At 37.5% G+C, this 17,796-nt stretch overlaps 1 protein-coding gene across 7 annotated transcripts in view; it reads left to right on the top strand.

The window, feature by feature from the left end:
- The window catches only part of Rrp1 (Recombination repair protein 1), a 279,367-nt gene that overhangs the window by 186,764 nt on the left and 74,807 nt on the right, over positions 1–17,796 (top strand). For all 7 annotated transcript variants that reach the window (XM_068230234.1, XM_067156745.2, XM_067156754.2 and 4 more), the window contains one exon: positions 14,266–14,392. In XM_068230234.1, coding sequence (XP_068086335.1) covers positions 14,266–14,392 — 127 coding nt within the window. The remainder of the gene's footprint in view (positions 1–14,265; positions 14,393–17,796) is intronic.

Here is a 17,796-nt window from a genome sequence, read left to right as displayed (position 1 = left end):
ATAAATAAAATTTAACATGACAGTAGTCATCAGATCACATAGAGTTTCTTCCTGCACACACATGCCTGGGAAAATGGACTTAACTTTTTCAGCACATTGAGAAATATTCTCTCATTCTGGGGTAGTATGCAGAGAAACCCATTCCATTTTGGCATAAGCATTGAAAGGTTCTTGGGGCCACCCTCTTATATATTAAACTGCAGTAGTAAAAGTTGAAAAATAGACTTTCTAAAAGTTTCTGATGTAATTGAACCTTCTTTCTGAAGACTTTTCATTTCAGTGGTTAAGATCATATCCTTCTGATGCATTGAGAACGTCAAGGAGAACTGAACTAAAAAATTTATATTTGTTGGTTTGGACTCGTCTGATTACAATACCATTATCTTCACATTTCTAAGCTAAGCTGTTTTCTAGAAAGAACCAAGAAAAATATGGCATGAGTTCCTTGTGCTTTCTTATTTCTTTGTCACCATCTTAAATAATTTCTTTGTTGCCTTGTTTTCAATGTTCTGTGTATTACTGTACAGTAGAGACCTGCACACCGCTCAGTTTGTTGGATCACGCTCATTCGACTCTTATACAGTCGAACGTATCTCGGTCTACTTTGAGCGGGTTGGCTAGCAGCATGTAGTCTGAGGTGAGGCGGCTGATGTGCTTACGGACAGTATCAACAAAGTTACAATGAACAAACTTAAAAGGAGTGAGGAAAGGAGAGTGGCTGACTATGAAATGTTGGACACTGTGCAAATATTTTAACAAAATTTTCATTGAGGTAATATAATTACAAAGTTACTATAAACACTGTGATATCAACTTGTCACATTAGTAGACAGAACATTAATTTGTACCATCTTTCACGTCGTCACAAACATTCACCATTATTGTTTTGTCTGTTTTAATGCAGAATAAATCAAGACGGCATCGTTTACTCTTGTCTGGATTAAGCAAGCTCCTTTTGTCACTAAAAAGTTACCAGCTGAACTGAAATTTCTTTAACTTACCTCATTGGAGTCTGGAATAGATAATATTTTCTTTGCTAGCAGAGCAAGTCTTGGATATTCTGTGCTGTAATCTTCTAAAAAATAATTTTTGTAGGATATCGGTAATGTTTAGCCAGCATTAACTCGTTTTATACATGGAACTTTGTTCCCGAAACAACTGTAAAAGGACGAATATCTGTTGCATGCATTTTGAGCACTTCTGTGAAATGTTTTGTTTGATATCATGTGATACTGTATTTGATGGCTGCCCTTTGCAAACGTTAATAAGGAATGTTTATATCGCACGTGTCCTATATGTTCACCAGTTACAGCTGTTACCAGCAAGAAGTATTCCCACACTGCTCTTCATCCTTTCTTACTCTAGTAATCCATATTTTCTCTTCGTAAGTTTTGCTTTCACCTTGTATTTGGTCTGCCCTTCCATGTTCGCAATGAATGTCGTAGTGACTGCAAATGTGAATCAGTCGGACCAAATGTGGTGCGTTCACTCAGACTATCTAGAGCCAAGCAGATGGTCGGGTCACGCTCACTAGCGAAGTAATAATAATAATGTTATTTTACAGTTTTCGGAGATGCCAAGGTGCCGGAATTTAGTTCCGCAGGAGTTCTTTCACATGCCCGTAAATCTACTGACACGAGGCTGATGTATTTGAGCACCTTCAAATATCACCGGACTGAGCCAGGATCGAACCTGCCAGGTTGGGGTCAGAAGGCCAGCGCCTCAACCGTTTGAGCCAATCAGCCCGGCCACTAGCGAAGTAAGACTTAACTGTAAGACTACCTTCATTCAACCAACCGTGAATAGGGAATGCAGGCTTTTATTGTGCAGTGTACAGCAGTTTTAAATGTGATCAATATGCCAGCGTGTTTCGCTTTTGGATGTTGTAATAAATCTGGTCTTCATCCTCATATAGAATACTATTATTTTCCCAGCAGGGCAGATCTCCTGAAACTGCATGAAATATGGGTTAATCGTACAAAAAGAAAATTTGTTCCAACAATTTTTATTTGTGGTCAACAATTCTGTGCAAGTGATTTCCACGAATGTAATATTTTGGAAGCTTGAATACTTTCAACGAATTTTTTTTTAAGACATCCTAAGCTAAAAGAAAATGCAATTCCTTCAAAAATATTTCTGACCAGACGAGAAATCATCCCGTAAAAAAAAAAAAAAAAAATCTTCATTCCAGAAAGAATTTGGTTTCTGATTTACTAAACTGTGGCAGCTCTGAAAGCTCTGAAATGCTTTTTTTTTTTTTTTTTAATTTTTTTTACGTCGCACTGACACAGATAGGACTTATGGCGACGATCGGACAGGGAAAGGCTAGGAGTGGGAAAGAAGCGGCCGTAGCCTCAATTAAGGTATAGCACCAGCATTTGCCTGGTGTGAAAATGGGGAACCATGGAGAACCATCTTCAGGGCTGCCGACAGTGGGGTTCGAACCTACTATCTCCCGAATACTGGATACTGGCCGCACTCAAGCTACTGCAGCTATTGAGCTCGGTAGCTCTGAAATGAAGGATCAAAGTACATCTGTTCAGACATGGCAAATGCGAGTGTGTGTATTCATTGTGAATTAGAATGTGAAACTTACAGGCATCAAATATCTTTTGATGACATGAATGAATGGGACTCAGATGTGATCCGAAATGTGGACCTGGATCGTTTTTCAGAGGAAAGTTGTAGTGACGACGACGACATGGACAATTGGAAGACCTATATGGAAGGGTGAAATTTTCTGCAGTATTTGTATTTCTTCGAGCTTTGGTTTTCTTTTTTTAAATCATGCTTCGGTGTGCAAGACTATCATAGAAAAAAAAAAGGAGCATGCATTGTTGTTAAAACACATTGCACGAATGGACATGTTTTACCTGGGCACCTACAGGTGATTAGTCCTGTCTTGAAGGCAATCTCTCTGTTGCATGGGGCATGTATTTCCGTAGGTTGAACTTCATCGTAATGAAAGGTTTTACATGCATCTTAAAAATGGTTTTTTCTAAAAGAGAAGTTTATTTCGATTCTTGAACATATAAGCAATGTCTACTGAATGAAAACCTACAACCTGTTTTCCAGTCATTGACCGGGTCAGAGATGTAAGCAATGTCTACTCCTGGGGGAAAAGAGTGAAAAATTTAATTCTTGTGACAGTGATACCCTGAGTAACAAAAGAAAGTAAAGGGTACAGCTTGGATAAAAAGGAATTTCGAGGAATTTAGTATACTATCTGATATTGAAAACAAATGATTTTTGGGTGACTTGGAAGATGTTACATTTTTATCACACAAGCAGCCTTCAATCTTTCCACAACAAAAGGTTGAAATATGTTCCCAAATGAATGTATTTCTCTTTGCAAGGGCTATCCAATAGGTCAATAATAGCTGTACTCGACCACAACGCCCACTGGGACAACAGGAAAGTTGTAGACATTAGCGTAGAATTATCAAAGGGATATAATGAATGTATTTCCAAGAAATAGTACACAGAAAATGTGTGTTTTGATGGCAAGAATTACATCGTAAAATTATATCCAACGTACCTCAATGTGAATCCTCGGAATTTGTGGTTCCAGAAAAAAGATAGTAGTGGCTTTCCAAGAAACTTGGGGCCTGTGAAAAAAGCAAAACAAAGTACAAGTGAGTTTCAAAGAAAATATTTTTCTCAGTTAGGACGTACAGTGGAGTAACCAGCAGGCAGTTGCTTCCTGGAGAAGGATAGGGTAAAAATAAAGGATTATGGCTATTTTTAATGAGTGTTTCTCTGTAACATTAACTATATTGTTTAATTTTAAGTTATTCAAACTAAATACACATAAAGCAAAGAGTGATCAGGTACTGCTGAGTGTTGACCTTGCAGTGCATGAATCATGGCCTCGTCGTTGCTTATACAGCTGCGCTGTCAAGTTCCAGTCAGGCAGCTTGACGTTGCACAGAGTGAAAGAACATGAGAAGAATATGTTAACCCCGATCTATCTATCGTAAAGAGTTCTGGTTTTAACTATTCTTTTCATGTTCTCCTCAATTAATTAGAATTTTTTTGGCTATTGTTATATTTTTAGTTCAGTTCTCCTTTAATTAATAGACTATCAGTCTGATTTTTCATTTCAAAAGCTATAGTCTCTTCTCATTCACTCTTGCACTCTTGCTGTAACCTAACACACTTTAACATTTGGTTCCCACAAAATTGCAAATATTTTGAGTTCGTCCACTCAAATGATAAAATAGCAAAAATACTGGAATACTATCCCAAGAATTCCCTGAACAACACTTGGTAAGACATCGACAGCAGTTTCCACAGCATTATGTTCTTTGTGTGCAGCACATCCTGTGCCATGAGACCGTTGGAATTGGTGTTCTTGTTGTCTACTGATATGACAATGATTTTATTGGAAATACCGTATTTTTCAGCAGCCTCCTATACACGATCTGCAAGGAGATCGAGGTGTCTCTCCAGGAAGGCTTGAAACTTCTGGAATTTCTGTTGCCATGCCTGTTTCCAGAACAAAATATTTTATGAATGACAATAGGCATAACTGTCACATCAATATGATTAGAAGCATCAATAGATAAATAACAAAATTTTGTATCTTTTGGGTCATCTTGAGGTCCACTAATTGCTTGTGGAGCTAAGACATTTACTGCAAGAGCTTTGCATTTGGTTTGTCTTTATAGAAATCTACAGTATTATCAACAAATTTCTGCAGTAACGAGGAAGTGCAGTCCATTCATTGTCTTGAAAATTTGGTTGTGCTGTCTTGTGTGATGGATAAAATTAGTCTCTTGAGTAGCCAGCTCCCGTTCTTTACTCTCTTGAATTTTTTTTAAAGAAGGTCTTACTATATTTGAGTAGCACTCCTTACAGATACAGCAGCGATATGTTTTTGTTCAAATGGTCATCTGTATGAGCATTATCGCCATGACTAACTGAAAATATTGCCAGACATATTACACAGTACTACTTTTGATCCATCACCTACCAGGAAGTTTTTCCTTTAAAGCATAATTGAAAACTCATTTCCTCCTTGGCATTGTATGGTATTACTTCATTAACAAACACAGAATGTCTAATAAACTAACAAAACTGAAATGCTGGTCACATGGTTGTCATAACTTTTAAATACTTCACCCATAATCTACACCAGAAGAGAACACACCATGAAATAAAAGAGATCTTTTCACGTAGGAAGAACAGAACGTTTATTATATCTTGTAACCAATTCCCAATGTTTTTACTTACACTGTAGGACTGAATGTGGCATGCTTATTATATGGGAATGGAAAATATGACAGCATGTTATGCTCTATGACTTGTGTAAAGTTTGTTTCTTTTCATATGATTTATTTGTGTGTAGTTCCAATTCACGGTTTGGTATTCTTGTTGCAAGTTGTATAAGAGTAGGATGTGCTTTACCACTCAGAAAAATTTATGTATACAGTTGTTAGATCAGATATTTCCCCCCAAAACGCATTAGATGACGTTTTTAAGTTTAGGGATCCTACTGTAATGTCAAGTGTGCAAGCAAGGGAAGTACTCATCTATAGTTGAATGAATTAACAAAACAAGCCAGGTGTATGGTGCAAGCACATAAGCCCAAGTCCTTTAAGGTGTTAAAATTTTCAATTGTTGAGTGTAAATGTTAAGTACGTGTGTCGGTGCACAGTTGCTATGTTTCTTTGCAAAGATTATCTCAAGATGAACTCTATAAAATCGAGACAAATTTTAAATTTGTATTTTTTTCATACGTATTTGATTGATGGTCTATTTCATTTCTGATGTCATGCTTCTGCCAACATCATTTATAGCTATAGTTTACCTTGTCTTGTCCATGATAGAAATATATGTTCCCATCACAAATTCAGGGTGTAATTTTAAGTAGATTCATTTTAGTGGAGTTCGAACTGAGCACACAGATTTGCTAACTAGTTTGGGGCATATTACCTTGATGGTAGAATAAGGGGACAGTACATACGTAAAAGGAAAGTTTAGTATAGGGTGACCAGACATCCATCATTTTAACGTCTGACCACGGTCCAGGAGGAATTCTCAATAATTTCAAAATGTCCTATATTTTGAAACATTAGATCCAAATTACTGTCAATTTTTTGTATTTGTTTCAAGTCTTGTTAAATTAATCATACATTTACAAATTCTGTCATAAGATGAAATAACATACATAGGCTATTTTGTCGAAATACAAGGAGTTACTAGCAGTATTTTGGAAAACTGTTCTTATCGAAGTATCACTTGATAAAATAACTCATTTCTATTAGGTGTGTGAGAAGATGTCTGTGAATCTAGAAACTTTGGAATGTGAAAATGTAATTGGCAATTTGACAAAATTTTGGCAAATACAAATCATTCAAATGTGGAAAAATATGAAACAAGGTGAACAAAAATATCCAAAGACAATGTAGGTAGGTTCTTTTTCTTCTTTACAATGGGACTGTGTATCAATTTCAATTCATCCTTGTTTCCTTTTCTGTATTTTCCAATATTCCTTCATATTCTTCTCTCCTCAAACCACTTTGGACCAGGTTTCCTTTTCATTCTTCTTTGACCGGGCGAGTTGGCCGTGCGCGTAGAGGCGCGCGGCTGTGAGCTTGCGTCCGGGAGATAGTAGGTTCGAATCCCACTATCGGCAGCCTTGAAGATGGTTTTCCGTGGTTTCCCATTTTCACACCAGGCAAATGCTGGGGCTGTACCTTAATTAAGGCCACGGCCGCTTCCTTCCAACTCCTAGGCCTTTCCTATCCCATCGTCGCCATAAGACCTATCTGTGTCGGTGCGACGTAAAGCCCCTAGCATTCTTCTGTGGAATCCTTCCATTCTTAAAATTTTCTTTTTAGATATCTCTCACTCTGTAGTTTCCCCTTCTCTTAACTCTCTTGGTGCCAGGCGGTAGTGCGAGCATCCGCCCTTTAAATTGCCAGAGCCGATCTGGTCGGCCGTTAACAATCCAGTCGAAAGTTGCCAGAGCCGATTACATCGGCCGGCTTAAAATTCTGTCATATACGTAATTTTGAGGCAACCTATAGTGAAGTGCATACTTTTGTTACAACCTGTAGTAAAGGGGATACACGTTATTGTGTGCCTGGCCTTGCTTTGGCAGTTCTAAGAGGGTGTTATACCTTTCACAAGAGTCGTTTCCTGTGTTTACAAATACCGCTAACCGGTCAGTAAGAGATTGCTCCTTGTCGTGAGTAGATTTGTGACAGGAAAATGGCATGTTATTCACGTGATAATTTTTCAGCAGGTATTGATGACAATAAGTTAATGCAGTATTTAGAACAGTGCGAAGTTAACGCTGATGATTTATCGGATAGCGATAGGGAATTTAGTTCAGAGAGTAGCGACGAAATTATACCGGACACGTCCGCGGAATCACCGCAGCTAAAAAAGAGACGGTTAATTGTGTCTAACAGCACTAACGCTACTCTGAATATGGTGGTAGATGAAACTAGTGATAACGAATATGATGATGATGATGATGATGATGATGATGATGATGATGATGATGATGATGTCTCTGGAGAACATTTTGAGGAAATTTGTCCCAATGAACCCGACAACATTCCTCAACCTCCTGTCTCCTTCAAGGAAGTTCTTGGACCTAAATATGCCCTACTGCCTGATTCTCCGCCCAAATCACACTTCAATTTACTTTTCACTTACTCTCTGCTAAACCTTATAGTCACATATAGTCCTCTATCATTACCTAAATGCCGGTATCCGCGGGCCAAGTGTAGCGTGCCTGCCTTTCACCCGGAGGTCATGGGTTCGATTCCCGCCCAGGTCAAGAATTTTCGCCTGGTCCTGAAGGTTGGTTCGAGGTTCACTCAATCTAAGTGACCCTAAGTGATTGCAATTGAGGAGATATCTGAGGGTGAGAGGACCCCGGTCTCGAAAACCAAGAATAATTACTGAGAGGATCTGTCTCACTGACCATGATTCACCTCGTAAACTGCAGGTATGGAACTGAGCAGCGGTCGCTTAGTAGGTCAAAGCAAATCAGGGATTTAGTGCCATACATTTCTTAATTTCGTAAATTCTGTTGTATTGTAAAATTATTTTTCTAATATACACTACAACCGAAAACGAGAAACTATATTTTCTGAAAAAATTGTAATATCAACTACTGTATTATTTTTACTTATTTAATAATTAAGAATTATTTTTATACTGTGTTGTCTGCACGTAGAAAATTTGTTGTCAGTATTTGCCAAACATCGATACATACACGCGAATTTCATTGGTGAGTAAAATTGTCTTGTTTTTACTAGTGACATATGTTTGAATTTTAATTTTTTTATGTTTTTATTTTTCTCGTTCAAATTAGTTATTCTGTAGAATTGTATTTAGAAATACATTATACACAATTACGTATATTCTTTTGTATCGTAAATTATTTCTTCGAAGTAGATATTGAGAAAGTGCGAAAATATTTTTCTCTTCCTAAAAATAAACGTTATCGACAACTATAAATCAACAATAAAACATCTTTGACTCTTTATGTCACTCCAAACTAGTTTGTTATTCTACGTAGTCGATATGTAGAAAATTTCATGCCGGTATTTGCTATACACCGGTAGATATACGCGAATTTTAAAATACGTGCATTTCCACTGAAAACGGCCTGGCAGTTTACAGTAGTAGAGTGGAGGCGGAGCTCTGGCCTCTTCCAGCTGATGGGGAGCGGCCGACCAGATCGGCTCTTGGCTCCAAGAGGGTTAATTTATTTCGTTCTAAATCTTTCTTGACTTCTTGTATCGAGCTCGTTGTTGACTTTTTCTCCCAAAGGTACTTGAATATCTGTTTTGTCAATCTGTTATCATCCATTCTATAGATATGTGCAAAAAATAGCAATCATTCTTTTCTTATTGTTTCTGTTATATTGTCTACACTAGCGGTCAAAAGTTTTCGATTACCTATGCACAAAACTAGATACTTTATTTCAATGTACAAACACATCGTAAAACTAAATAGACTAACAAAATATATATTTTCTCTCTCTATCATGAAGTAGAATACAATATGGTTTATATTTTAGCCTCTTCAAAGTATCCACCCTTTGCCCTCCGAACAGCTGCACAAACTCTTGGCATTCTGGAAATAAGATTTTGTAGTGTTTGTGTAGATATTGCAGTCCAACAGCTCTGTAAATTATTCCATTGCTCTTCAACATTAGTTGACCTCAGTTTTCGGACCTCCCTGTCAAGTTCATCCCATAACAGTTCAATGGGATGTAAGTCTGGTGACTGACTTGGCCAAATCATATTTTTCAGTTCTCCACATTTCTCTTTTCTATTGACATACCCTCTAGACAGTTTAGAAGAATATTTGGTTGCAGCACAAACCCACGATCAATAAGCCTCTTGCCAGGTGGAACTGCATTGTTGATCAGTATCCTGTGATATCTTTCTTTCTTTAATGTTCCATTACTTCGCACTAGATCACCGACTTTATCACCCGCAAAACATCCCCACACCATAATCGACCCTCCACCATGCTTCGCCGTAGGTGTCACATACTGACTCTTCATACGTTCTCCACGAAGTCGACGGACGAACATTCGACGATGGCTCCCAAATTCTTCAAACTTCGATTCATCCGTGAATAACACCTTGGACCATTGCTGCACGCTCCAGTTTTTATGTTGCTGTGCCCATTGCATTCTTTTCACCTTATTTTGTGTCCGTAATAACGGTTTTTTGGCCGCTATGCACCCCTTTAAACGTCGTTCACGAAGACGGCGTTGCACTGTTGAGACAGAGATTGGAGCAGCTCGCATATTATTGACTTCCTCGCGAATTTCAGGTGCCATACGAGCCCTCTGCGGTTTTCTCTGTACACATATGAGCTGATCTTCCCTGCATGATGTTACACGGTGTCTTCCAGATCGCGAAACACTTGCATTGGCACCGGTTTGCTTGAACCGCTGCAATATATACACCACTGTAGATTGGGCTACGCCAACTTTTGGTGCTATTGTCCTACTAGAATACCGTTCGTGATGCAGAGCTACAATTACAGCACGTTTTTCAGTTCCAATCTTCTGCTTCCGTCCAATTTGGAGGTAATATGGTATGCACCTGATCAGATACACAAACACACTGCTAGCTGCACACAGTGTACTGAAAACTAATGTGAACTGCTTGCTACACAGACAGCTGAAGGAATGAGGCCTATTCGAGAGGACACGTCTTGGGTAAAGACACGTCAGTGTTGTGGTTACTCATCAGCGACTCTCCATGTGGAGACCCGGTCAAATACACGGCAGATTCGTTCCGTCTTTACATGATAGATTATTTAAAACTACATCTCTGTTTTAACCATAAATCCATAGTTGTGATAGGTGATCGAAAACTTTTGACCGGTAGTGTATGTTCTAGTATATTTATTTATTACTTCTTATATTCTGTTGTTTTCATTGGTCTTAAAATTTTTCTTATGGTTTTTCTTTTTAGTACTTCCAGTTTATCTAACTATTGTTCAAAACTAAACATCCACTTGCGTAAAGATATTCTGGTTTCACCACTGTATTGTAGTGCCTTATTTTAAGATTTTTAGATAAGCATTTCTTGTAAAAATTCTTAGCGATACCATACGCTCTTTCCATCTTGTGTAAACTTTCTTCTACAGAAGATTTTTCTAAACCATTTTCTTGAATTATTTCTCTCAGGTATTTTCATTTTACTTTCCCTATTCGACCAATATGTGTTGCCAAAAATTTGGAGCATTTCTTATGTTAGTGTTAAATTTGTTTTTTTCTACAGAAGTTCTCAAACCTGTTTTGTTGGTTATATCTTCCTAGAGATTGATTTATGTTGTTGCATTTGAATGTATAGCAAAATCATCTGCAAAAGCCAGGCAATTACGAGTTATTTCAACACCTCTGTTTTTTCTCACCAAAGTCATTGGCGAAATGTTTATGTTCTTTTAATTTTTCATTTCATGAAGATTTGTTATTGAAAAATACGTTACTTTTATGAACACATAGCCCTGATTAGTCTACAGGTGAATATTTTGTCTAGTAAATTCGAATTTCAAATATTTTGTCTTTCTTGGACTGTATTTTAAGCGTTTGTCAGAACCGTTATACACCATAGTTGGGGTCTGGGTGTTTGTGCCATCTTCATCATCTACTGAAGGCAATGCCGTGTCGATGTGGCCACATCTGACGATGGCACGATTTTCCTTATCGTATTTAATATGAAGGGATACCCAAAAATACAAGTGATTGACTACAATTCCAGTTTCACCAATTTTAAGAAGAAATTGTTTAACCCTTAATTAGTCGTTCATTTGGACTCGTCCTGTCAGCATTTTGGTGTGATCGTGCATCCTGTATGCGAGTGAGGGATCGTTGTTTTGACGAGTGGCATCGCCTGGACCTTTCCTCCGTGTGCGATTAAGTAAATTACCTTATATTTTAGTGCATTTTTTTAAATTTTGGAGGTCGATTACCTTGTTGTTTTATTCTTCTAAACTTATTTTAGAAAAATATTATTTCATATGATGCAATAGTTGTAGGTAATGGTGAGTCTCACAAATTTAATATCATAAGATCATTCGACATAGTTAAGGTCTGCAGTATTCTGCTTTTAGATCAAACAACTGTGTAAAAATAACCCACAATTACTTAAAAGGGTTTCTTTTAATTATACCGAAGAATACTGCAAACGAAGATGCCAAAACAACATCTCAAAGGACGAAAATGACGTGCATTTTTATCCCCGGAGGTTACCTCCGTGCGCGACTAGTAATGTAACAATTTTCGCGCGACTAGACAAGGGTTAATATTTAAGGATTTTATTTAATTCACACACATTGCAACATATGTGGAAGATTAAATAATTTACACAATATTCATAAATTATTGTATGTATTATCATTTTAATGATATTGTCAACTATTTTGTTAGTACCCTGTTATATAGACGTTACAATTAAAACTTTTGTTCCCATTTGAAGTGAGGATAATAAGAAATCTTGCTCATGAAATGAAATGTCGTATGGCTTTTAGTGCCGGGATATCCCAGGATGGGTTCGGCTCGCCAGGTGCAGGTCTTTCTATTTGACACCCATAGGTGACCTGCGACTCATGAAGATACTTTTATGATGTAATTTTTAACCAAAACAACATTCCATTGTATAGAAGGCTCAAATGTAACAACTATATACTATTTTCAAAATATATGTAACATTAGAATTTAAGGGATAATCTCTCACATTGTGTAAATAATTCAGTGCCCTGACCTAGTTTTTAAAAGGTTAAATTGGCTGATGATGCTTGCAAGGACAAGCAAAACATGTACCATAACAACTAATGTAAAATAATTATATCCTGAATATAAGGATTATCTAGCATTGAATAGGTGGATGATAATAAATTACTTTGTCATTTAATAAGTATACCCAAAAATAATCAATATAACATTGCTGTGGGCGAAGCTTGTGTAGTACGCATTTCTGCCGCTGGGCGTGTATAGCGCAACTCATTGCCGCTTGTGTTGTCCACCTGGCTTGTTCCGTTCATGTGCAGTAATTGTTTTTGCTACCGCTCTTTTGTTCTTGTTTCGTTTTTTATGTTGGCAAGTTTAAGTGACTTATTTCCTCGCATGAAAAGCAACATGAAAGGACACCGATTTGACAACATTGAAGAGGTCAAAAAGAAAATGAGGGAGGAGCTGTCAGCCATTTCTAAAGATGACTACAAAAAATGTTTCGAACAGTGGAAGCACTGGTGGGACAAATGTATTAGTTGTAATGGAGAGTATTTGAAGGGTATAAAATATATAGCTTTTAAAAAATAATTCCATTGTTTTGGGTACCCCCTCGTAAAAATCGATCCTCTTTTAAGTTCGTTAAAACAAGGTCGTTTGATTTTTTATCCACCCAAATTGTTTTTGTATTTCTTCTCCGAAACCACATTTCTCCAGCCTCAGGTTTTGTTTTCTACAGAGATTCTCAGTCATGTTTTGTTGGCTATATCTTCCTAGGGATTGATGCCATCTTAAGCTTTAGAAATCATTCTATGTAGGGCCCCATACTCACAAACACACAGGTCACTTATACGGTGTTGACCCAAAGGCGTGCAACAGGCTTCTCCGGAGACCACACGCCATTATTGTATGCCATAATTTTAAATGAAACGTATGAAATTTGTATAATAGTGTTATTTCAGCTTACTTTAGTGTCCTACATATTTCATTAATGTCTTGTCTTTTGAAGCCACCTGTCCTCTTTTCTGGAAGTTCTGTCTGGTCACTCTACTTAAGTATTATATTGTCACTCAGCCATATAGTAAGTAAAATAAGTTATAGGAGTAGAGTATTGTATCATTGCCATCTTCAGGATTGTTAGATTTGAAGAAACACAATAACCAGGCCATAAGTCATGCTATCATCAAACTACCTTCTTCTGCCAGTTTCCAACAACAGCTCATAGTTAAGTTTTAAATCGAAGAATATTCAGACCTTTAAATTTTGTGTGAAGCTCTGAGTATTTTCTTTGTATTCTGATACATTGTATCGAGTAATCATATTCTTGTGATAGTACTTGGATAAGTTTTATTAGATCTGACAGCATATTTAATATTTTGTTCGGTATTTACTATGGTTGTCTGATGAGAAGTCGCGGCACGAGGAGTAGGCATGCTGCTGCACATGCTCCCATCCCAAGTCTAAAGGCCTGAGAATAAACATCTGTTCTCTCCCCGGTGATTCTTGCGAGCACCGTGTTATGAAGTTTCTAAGTGGTAGTGCAATTGTGCTTTAGTTACACATTTACTGTGAATACTGCATGATGAACAGTTTAATAATCAACATGCTTCTCTTTCAGAGAGCTCGTACTGTCGATCATGACTAATGTTTGTAACTTAGTGCAGTAAAATATCTGTTATTTGTGCTGGATCTAGAAGCTGCCGCAACGTCTCCTCAGACACAGATAGTAGATTTTAATCCACCTCATGTTTTCATTTGTGAATAAGGTAAGGCATGCCATTGGAAAGGTATTCCAAAGCATAGTACGCATCATCAGGATGTTGATTTTCATCATAACATCACATTTTTGATCGGTTATGCCAACTGATTTATTTTATTTGTTTATTTTTGTATTTTTTTACATTCTTATTTCACTTGTTTGAAAGTGTTTTACATACTTACGTCCAACCTGTATTTCAACTTTGGTGTGATCATTGTAGTATATTGCCATTAAATTTAAAGAAAAAGATAAATATCTCATATTTTCTTTGTTTTGATCTTTGCAGAAAAATGGTCTTGAGTATATAAAGCATGAGAAGCCAGATATCCTCTGCTTACAAGAAACAAGATGTTCTGAGAGCAAGGTACCACCAGAAGCTAAGGTAGAAGGTTACCATACATACTGGTTGTCAGGTGAGTGTACTTAGTTCAGTTTTGGCTCTCTCAAGTTAGCTTATACCACATCAAAACCAGATTTTTTACAAACTTAACTACACAATATCTCTTCTCAAACTATTAAACGCTTGTGGTGGGGAGTACATCTGAAGAGAATGTTGAACTGCAAGTTTGGGAACTTGATAACTCCTTGATGGGTTTCAGGATGTACAGAACAATAAAATTTGCTGTCGTTCAGGCAGAATTCACTAAATCTTATTTCTGAGTTTAGCTGTTTTAATGTTTCAAACAACTCCTAAAATCAGTTTTGCATTATTAGTTAGTATTAACATGTTTTTTGGTGTTGTTGCCACTATTACTTCGACTTACTTCCATAATTTCACTATTTTTGCAAATTTGAGGCACCAAATTTAAAAGAAATGTAATATTTTTTGACTTGGTGACTTCTGCCGGGAAAGGAATGAACTTCTTCGTAGGTTGTTATAAAGGCAAAAATAACAAGTACTGGCTCACAATAAATGTGTAGGTGTATGAATTTATTATTATTATTATTATTATTATTATTATTATTATTATTATTATTATTATTATTATTATTATTATTATTCATTTCCCTTTATCCAGCTGTAGCCGGGTAGGGGCAAATATGGTTCCTCTCCACTTTCTTTGGTCTTTCCACCACTCCTCCTCCAACACTGTGTCCCAGTCCAGATTTCTTTTTATAATGCTGCGTTGGATGGTATCCTTCCATCTCAATCGTGGTCGTCCACGGCCTCTCCTTCCTTGGATTTGCATTTCCATCACCTTTTTTGGCATTCTTTCGTCGCTCATTCGCTTTATGTGCCCAAACCATCTTAGTTGGCTCTTCTCTATTCTATCATTCATTTTTTCCACTCCAATTTCTTCCCGGATTTTCTCATTCCTTATTTTGTCTCTTCTACTCGTCTGTATCATACTCCTCAAGAATTTCATTTCGGCTGCCTGTATTCGACTCTCATCCTTCTTTGTCATTGTCCAAGTTTCTGCTCCGTAAGTTGTTATGGGTACGTAATACATCTTGTACATAGTATCCTTTGCTTCCATTGGCACATCTTTGTCCCATAACATATTTCTTACACTATGATAGAAACAACTTCCAGCTTGAATCCTTTTACTAATCTCAGCATCCAGTCGAGCATTCTCCATTAATTCACTCCCCAGGTATTTAAACGTTTCCACTACTTCCAGGGGCTTGTCTGCAAGTCTAATCTGACCTTTCCCTTCTTTCTCCCCTCTAGTCATAACAAGAGTTTTGCTCTTTTCTACACTTATTTTCAATCCACATTCTTCAATCTTCCCATTCACCACATTCAACTGTTCTTGAACCTTCCTGTCGTCTTCTCCCCAAATCACAATATCATCTGCAAATAACATCATGTTCATTTCTCTTCCTCCATATGCTGCTTTTGCTGTTCTCATGATGTTATCCATTATTATTGTAAACAGGGTTGGTGATAGAACACTTCCCTGTCTCAGCCCACTAGTTATTTTGAACCAACTTGTCCTGCCAACTTGTGTTTGCACGCAACTACAACATTCCTTATACAATGCCATGATCATTTTTATTAATCCCTGTCCAATTCCTTTTTGCACCAGACTGTCCCAAACTTTCGTCCTAGGGACACTGTCATATGCCTTTTCAATATCAATGAATGTCATCACCATATCATTCCCGTACTCCCAATGTTTTTCCATTAGTTGTCTCATAATGAAAATGGGTTCTATTGTTGACCCTCCACTTCTGAAACCAAACTGATTTTCCTGTATCTGCTTCTCAATCCTCAACCTTATTCTACTTTCCAGTATCCTTTGCATTATCTTAGCAACATGGGATATTAGAGTAATTCCCCTGTAGTTCTTCAAAACTTTCTTATCACCTTTCTTGAAAATTGGGATGATTATTCCTTTTTGCCAATCCTCAGGGACCTCCTTAGTCTCCCAGACATTCCTGAGAACCCGATATGTCCACTGGAGGCCTACAGCTCCAGCTGCCTTTATCATCTCCACTGAAATTTCATCTATTCCAGCAGTTTTTCCATTCTTCATCTTTCTTACTGCCATTTCAATTTCATTCATTGTAATTTCTTTATCTATTTCTTCGTCAACTAATTGCCTTTTCTGGTCGTCCATTGAATGACTGTCATCCGATCTTATGTTCAGCAGCTTCTGAAAATACTCTCTCCATCTATTTCTTATTTCTTCTGGCTTTGTTAAAATTATGCCACCTCCATCCTTCACAAATCTGGTGCTTACTTGATCTCTCTTTTTGTTTCTTAAGATACCATACAGTAATTTCTTGCTGCCCTGCGTATCATCTCTCAATGTCTGTGTGAATAAGGCCCAGCTTTTCCTTTTTTCTTCCTCCACTACTTTCTTGGCCAAATTCTTTGCCTCCACATATTTTCTTCTACTTTCTTCAGTCTTAGATGTTTTCCATGCTTTCCATGCCATTTTCTTTTCCTTCACTTTAATCTTTACCCTGTCATTCCACCAGTGTGTTTCTTTGTCTTTCACATTTCCTGATGTTCCTCCACACACCTTTTCTGCACATCCAACCAGTGCTTCCTTAAATCTTTTCCATTCCTCTTCAACATTCCCCACCTCTGTCCTGGGTACCAAGGGTATTATTTCCCTTTGAAATTCTTCTTGTATGCTTTTCTCCTTCAACTCCCATACTTCAATTCTTTTCTCTCTTCTTAATTGGGGTTTTTCAATCTTTCCAACTTTCAATTTTCCTATCACAACTCTATGATCTCCACCAAAGGCTTCTTCAGGCATGGCTGTTACATCTACTAGGTTCCGGTGTTCTTTCTCTATGATTATATAATCAATCATGGTCTTTGTTCGTCTGTCTTCCCAGCCATACCTTGTAATCTTCTGACTGTTCTTCTTCCTAAACCAGGTGTTTCCAACAATCATTTGATTCCTCATGCAAAAATCCACCAACAACTTGCCTTCTGGATTTACATTTCCATATCCAAAGGGCCCTACAACATCTTCCTTTCCTTGTCTTTCCGTTCCAACTTGTGCATTTAGATCTCCCATCAATAGTACTTCCTTATCTTCTATCTGTCTCTCCACTTCCTCCAAGAAGTCCTCTAGATGTTCATCTATGCAACCAGTTTGTGGGGCATACAACTGAAATAGATCTTTCACGCCATTTTCAAACTGGAGTCTCATCATCATCATCATCATCATCCTATCACTGACGTACTTTGTATATTCCAGATATTCTTGGATTGCTCTTCTAAGTATGATGGCCACACCATTTTTTGCTTCAGGTCCTCCGCTGTAATACAGCCTGTATCCTTCTCTCAGAGGGAACTCCCCTGTACCCCTCTTCTTGGTCTCGCACAGTCCGAGAATGGCTATATCTTTTTCTA

This window comes from Anabrus simplex, chromosome 1 (assembly GCF_040414725.1).
Source record: "Anabrus simplex isolate iqAnaSimp1 chromosome 1, ASM4041472v1, whole genome shotgun sequence".
In the NCBI taxonomy this organism is placed as follows: domain Eukaryota; kingdom Metazoa; phylum Arthropoda; class Insecta; order Orthoptera; family Tettigoniidae; genus Anabrus; species Anabrus simplex.
Note: the sequence above shows the minus strand (reverse complement) of the source record. Positions and strands in the feature narration are given on the sequence as shown.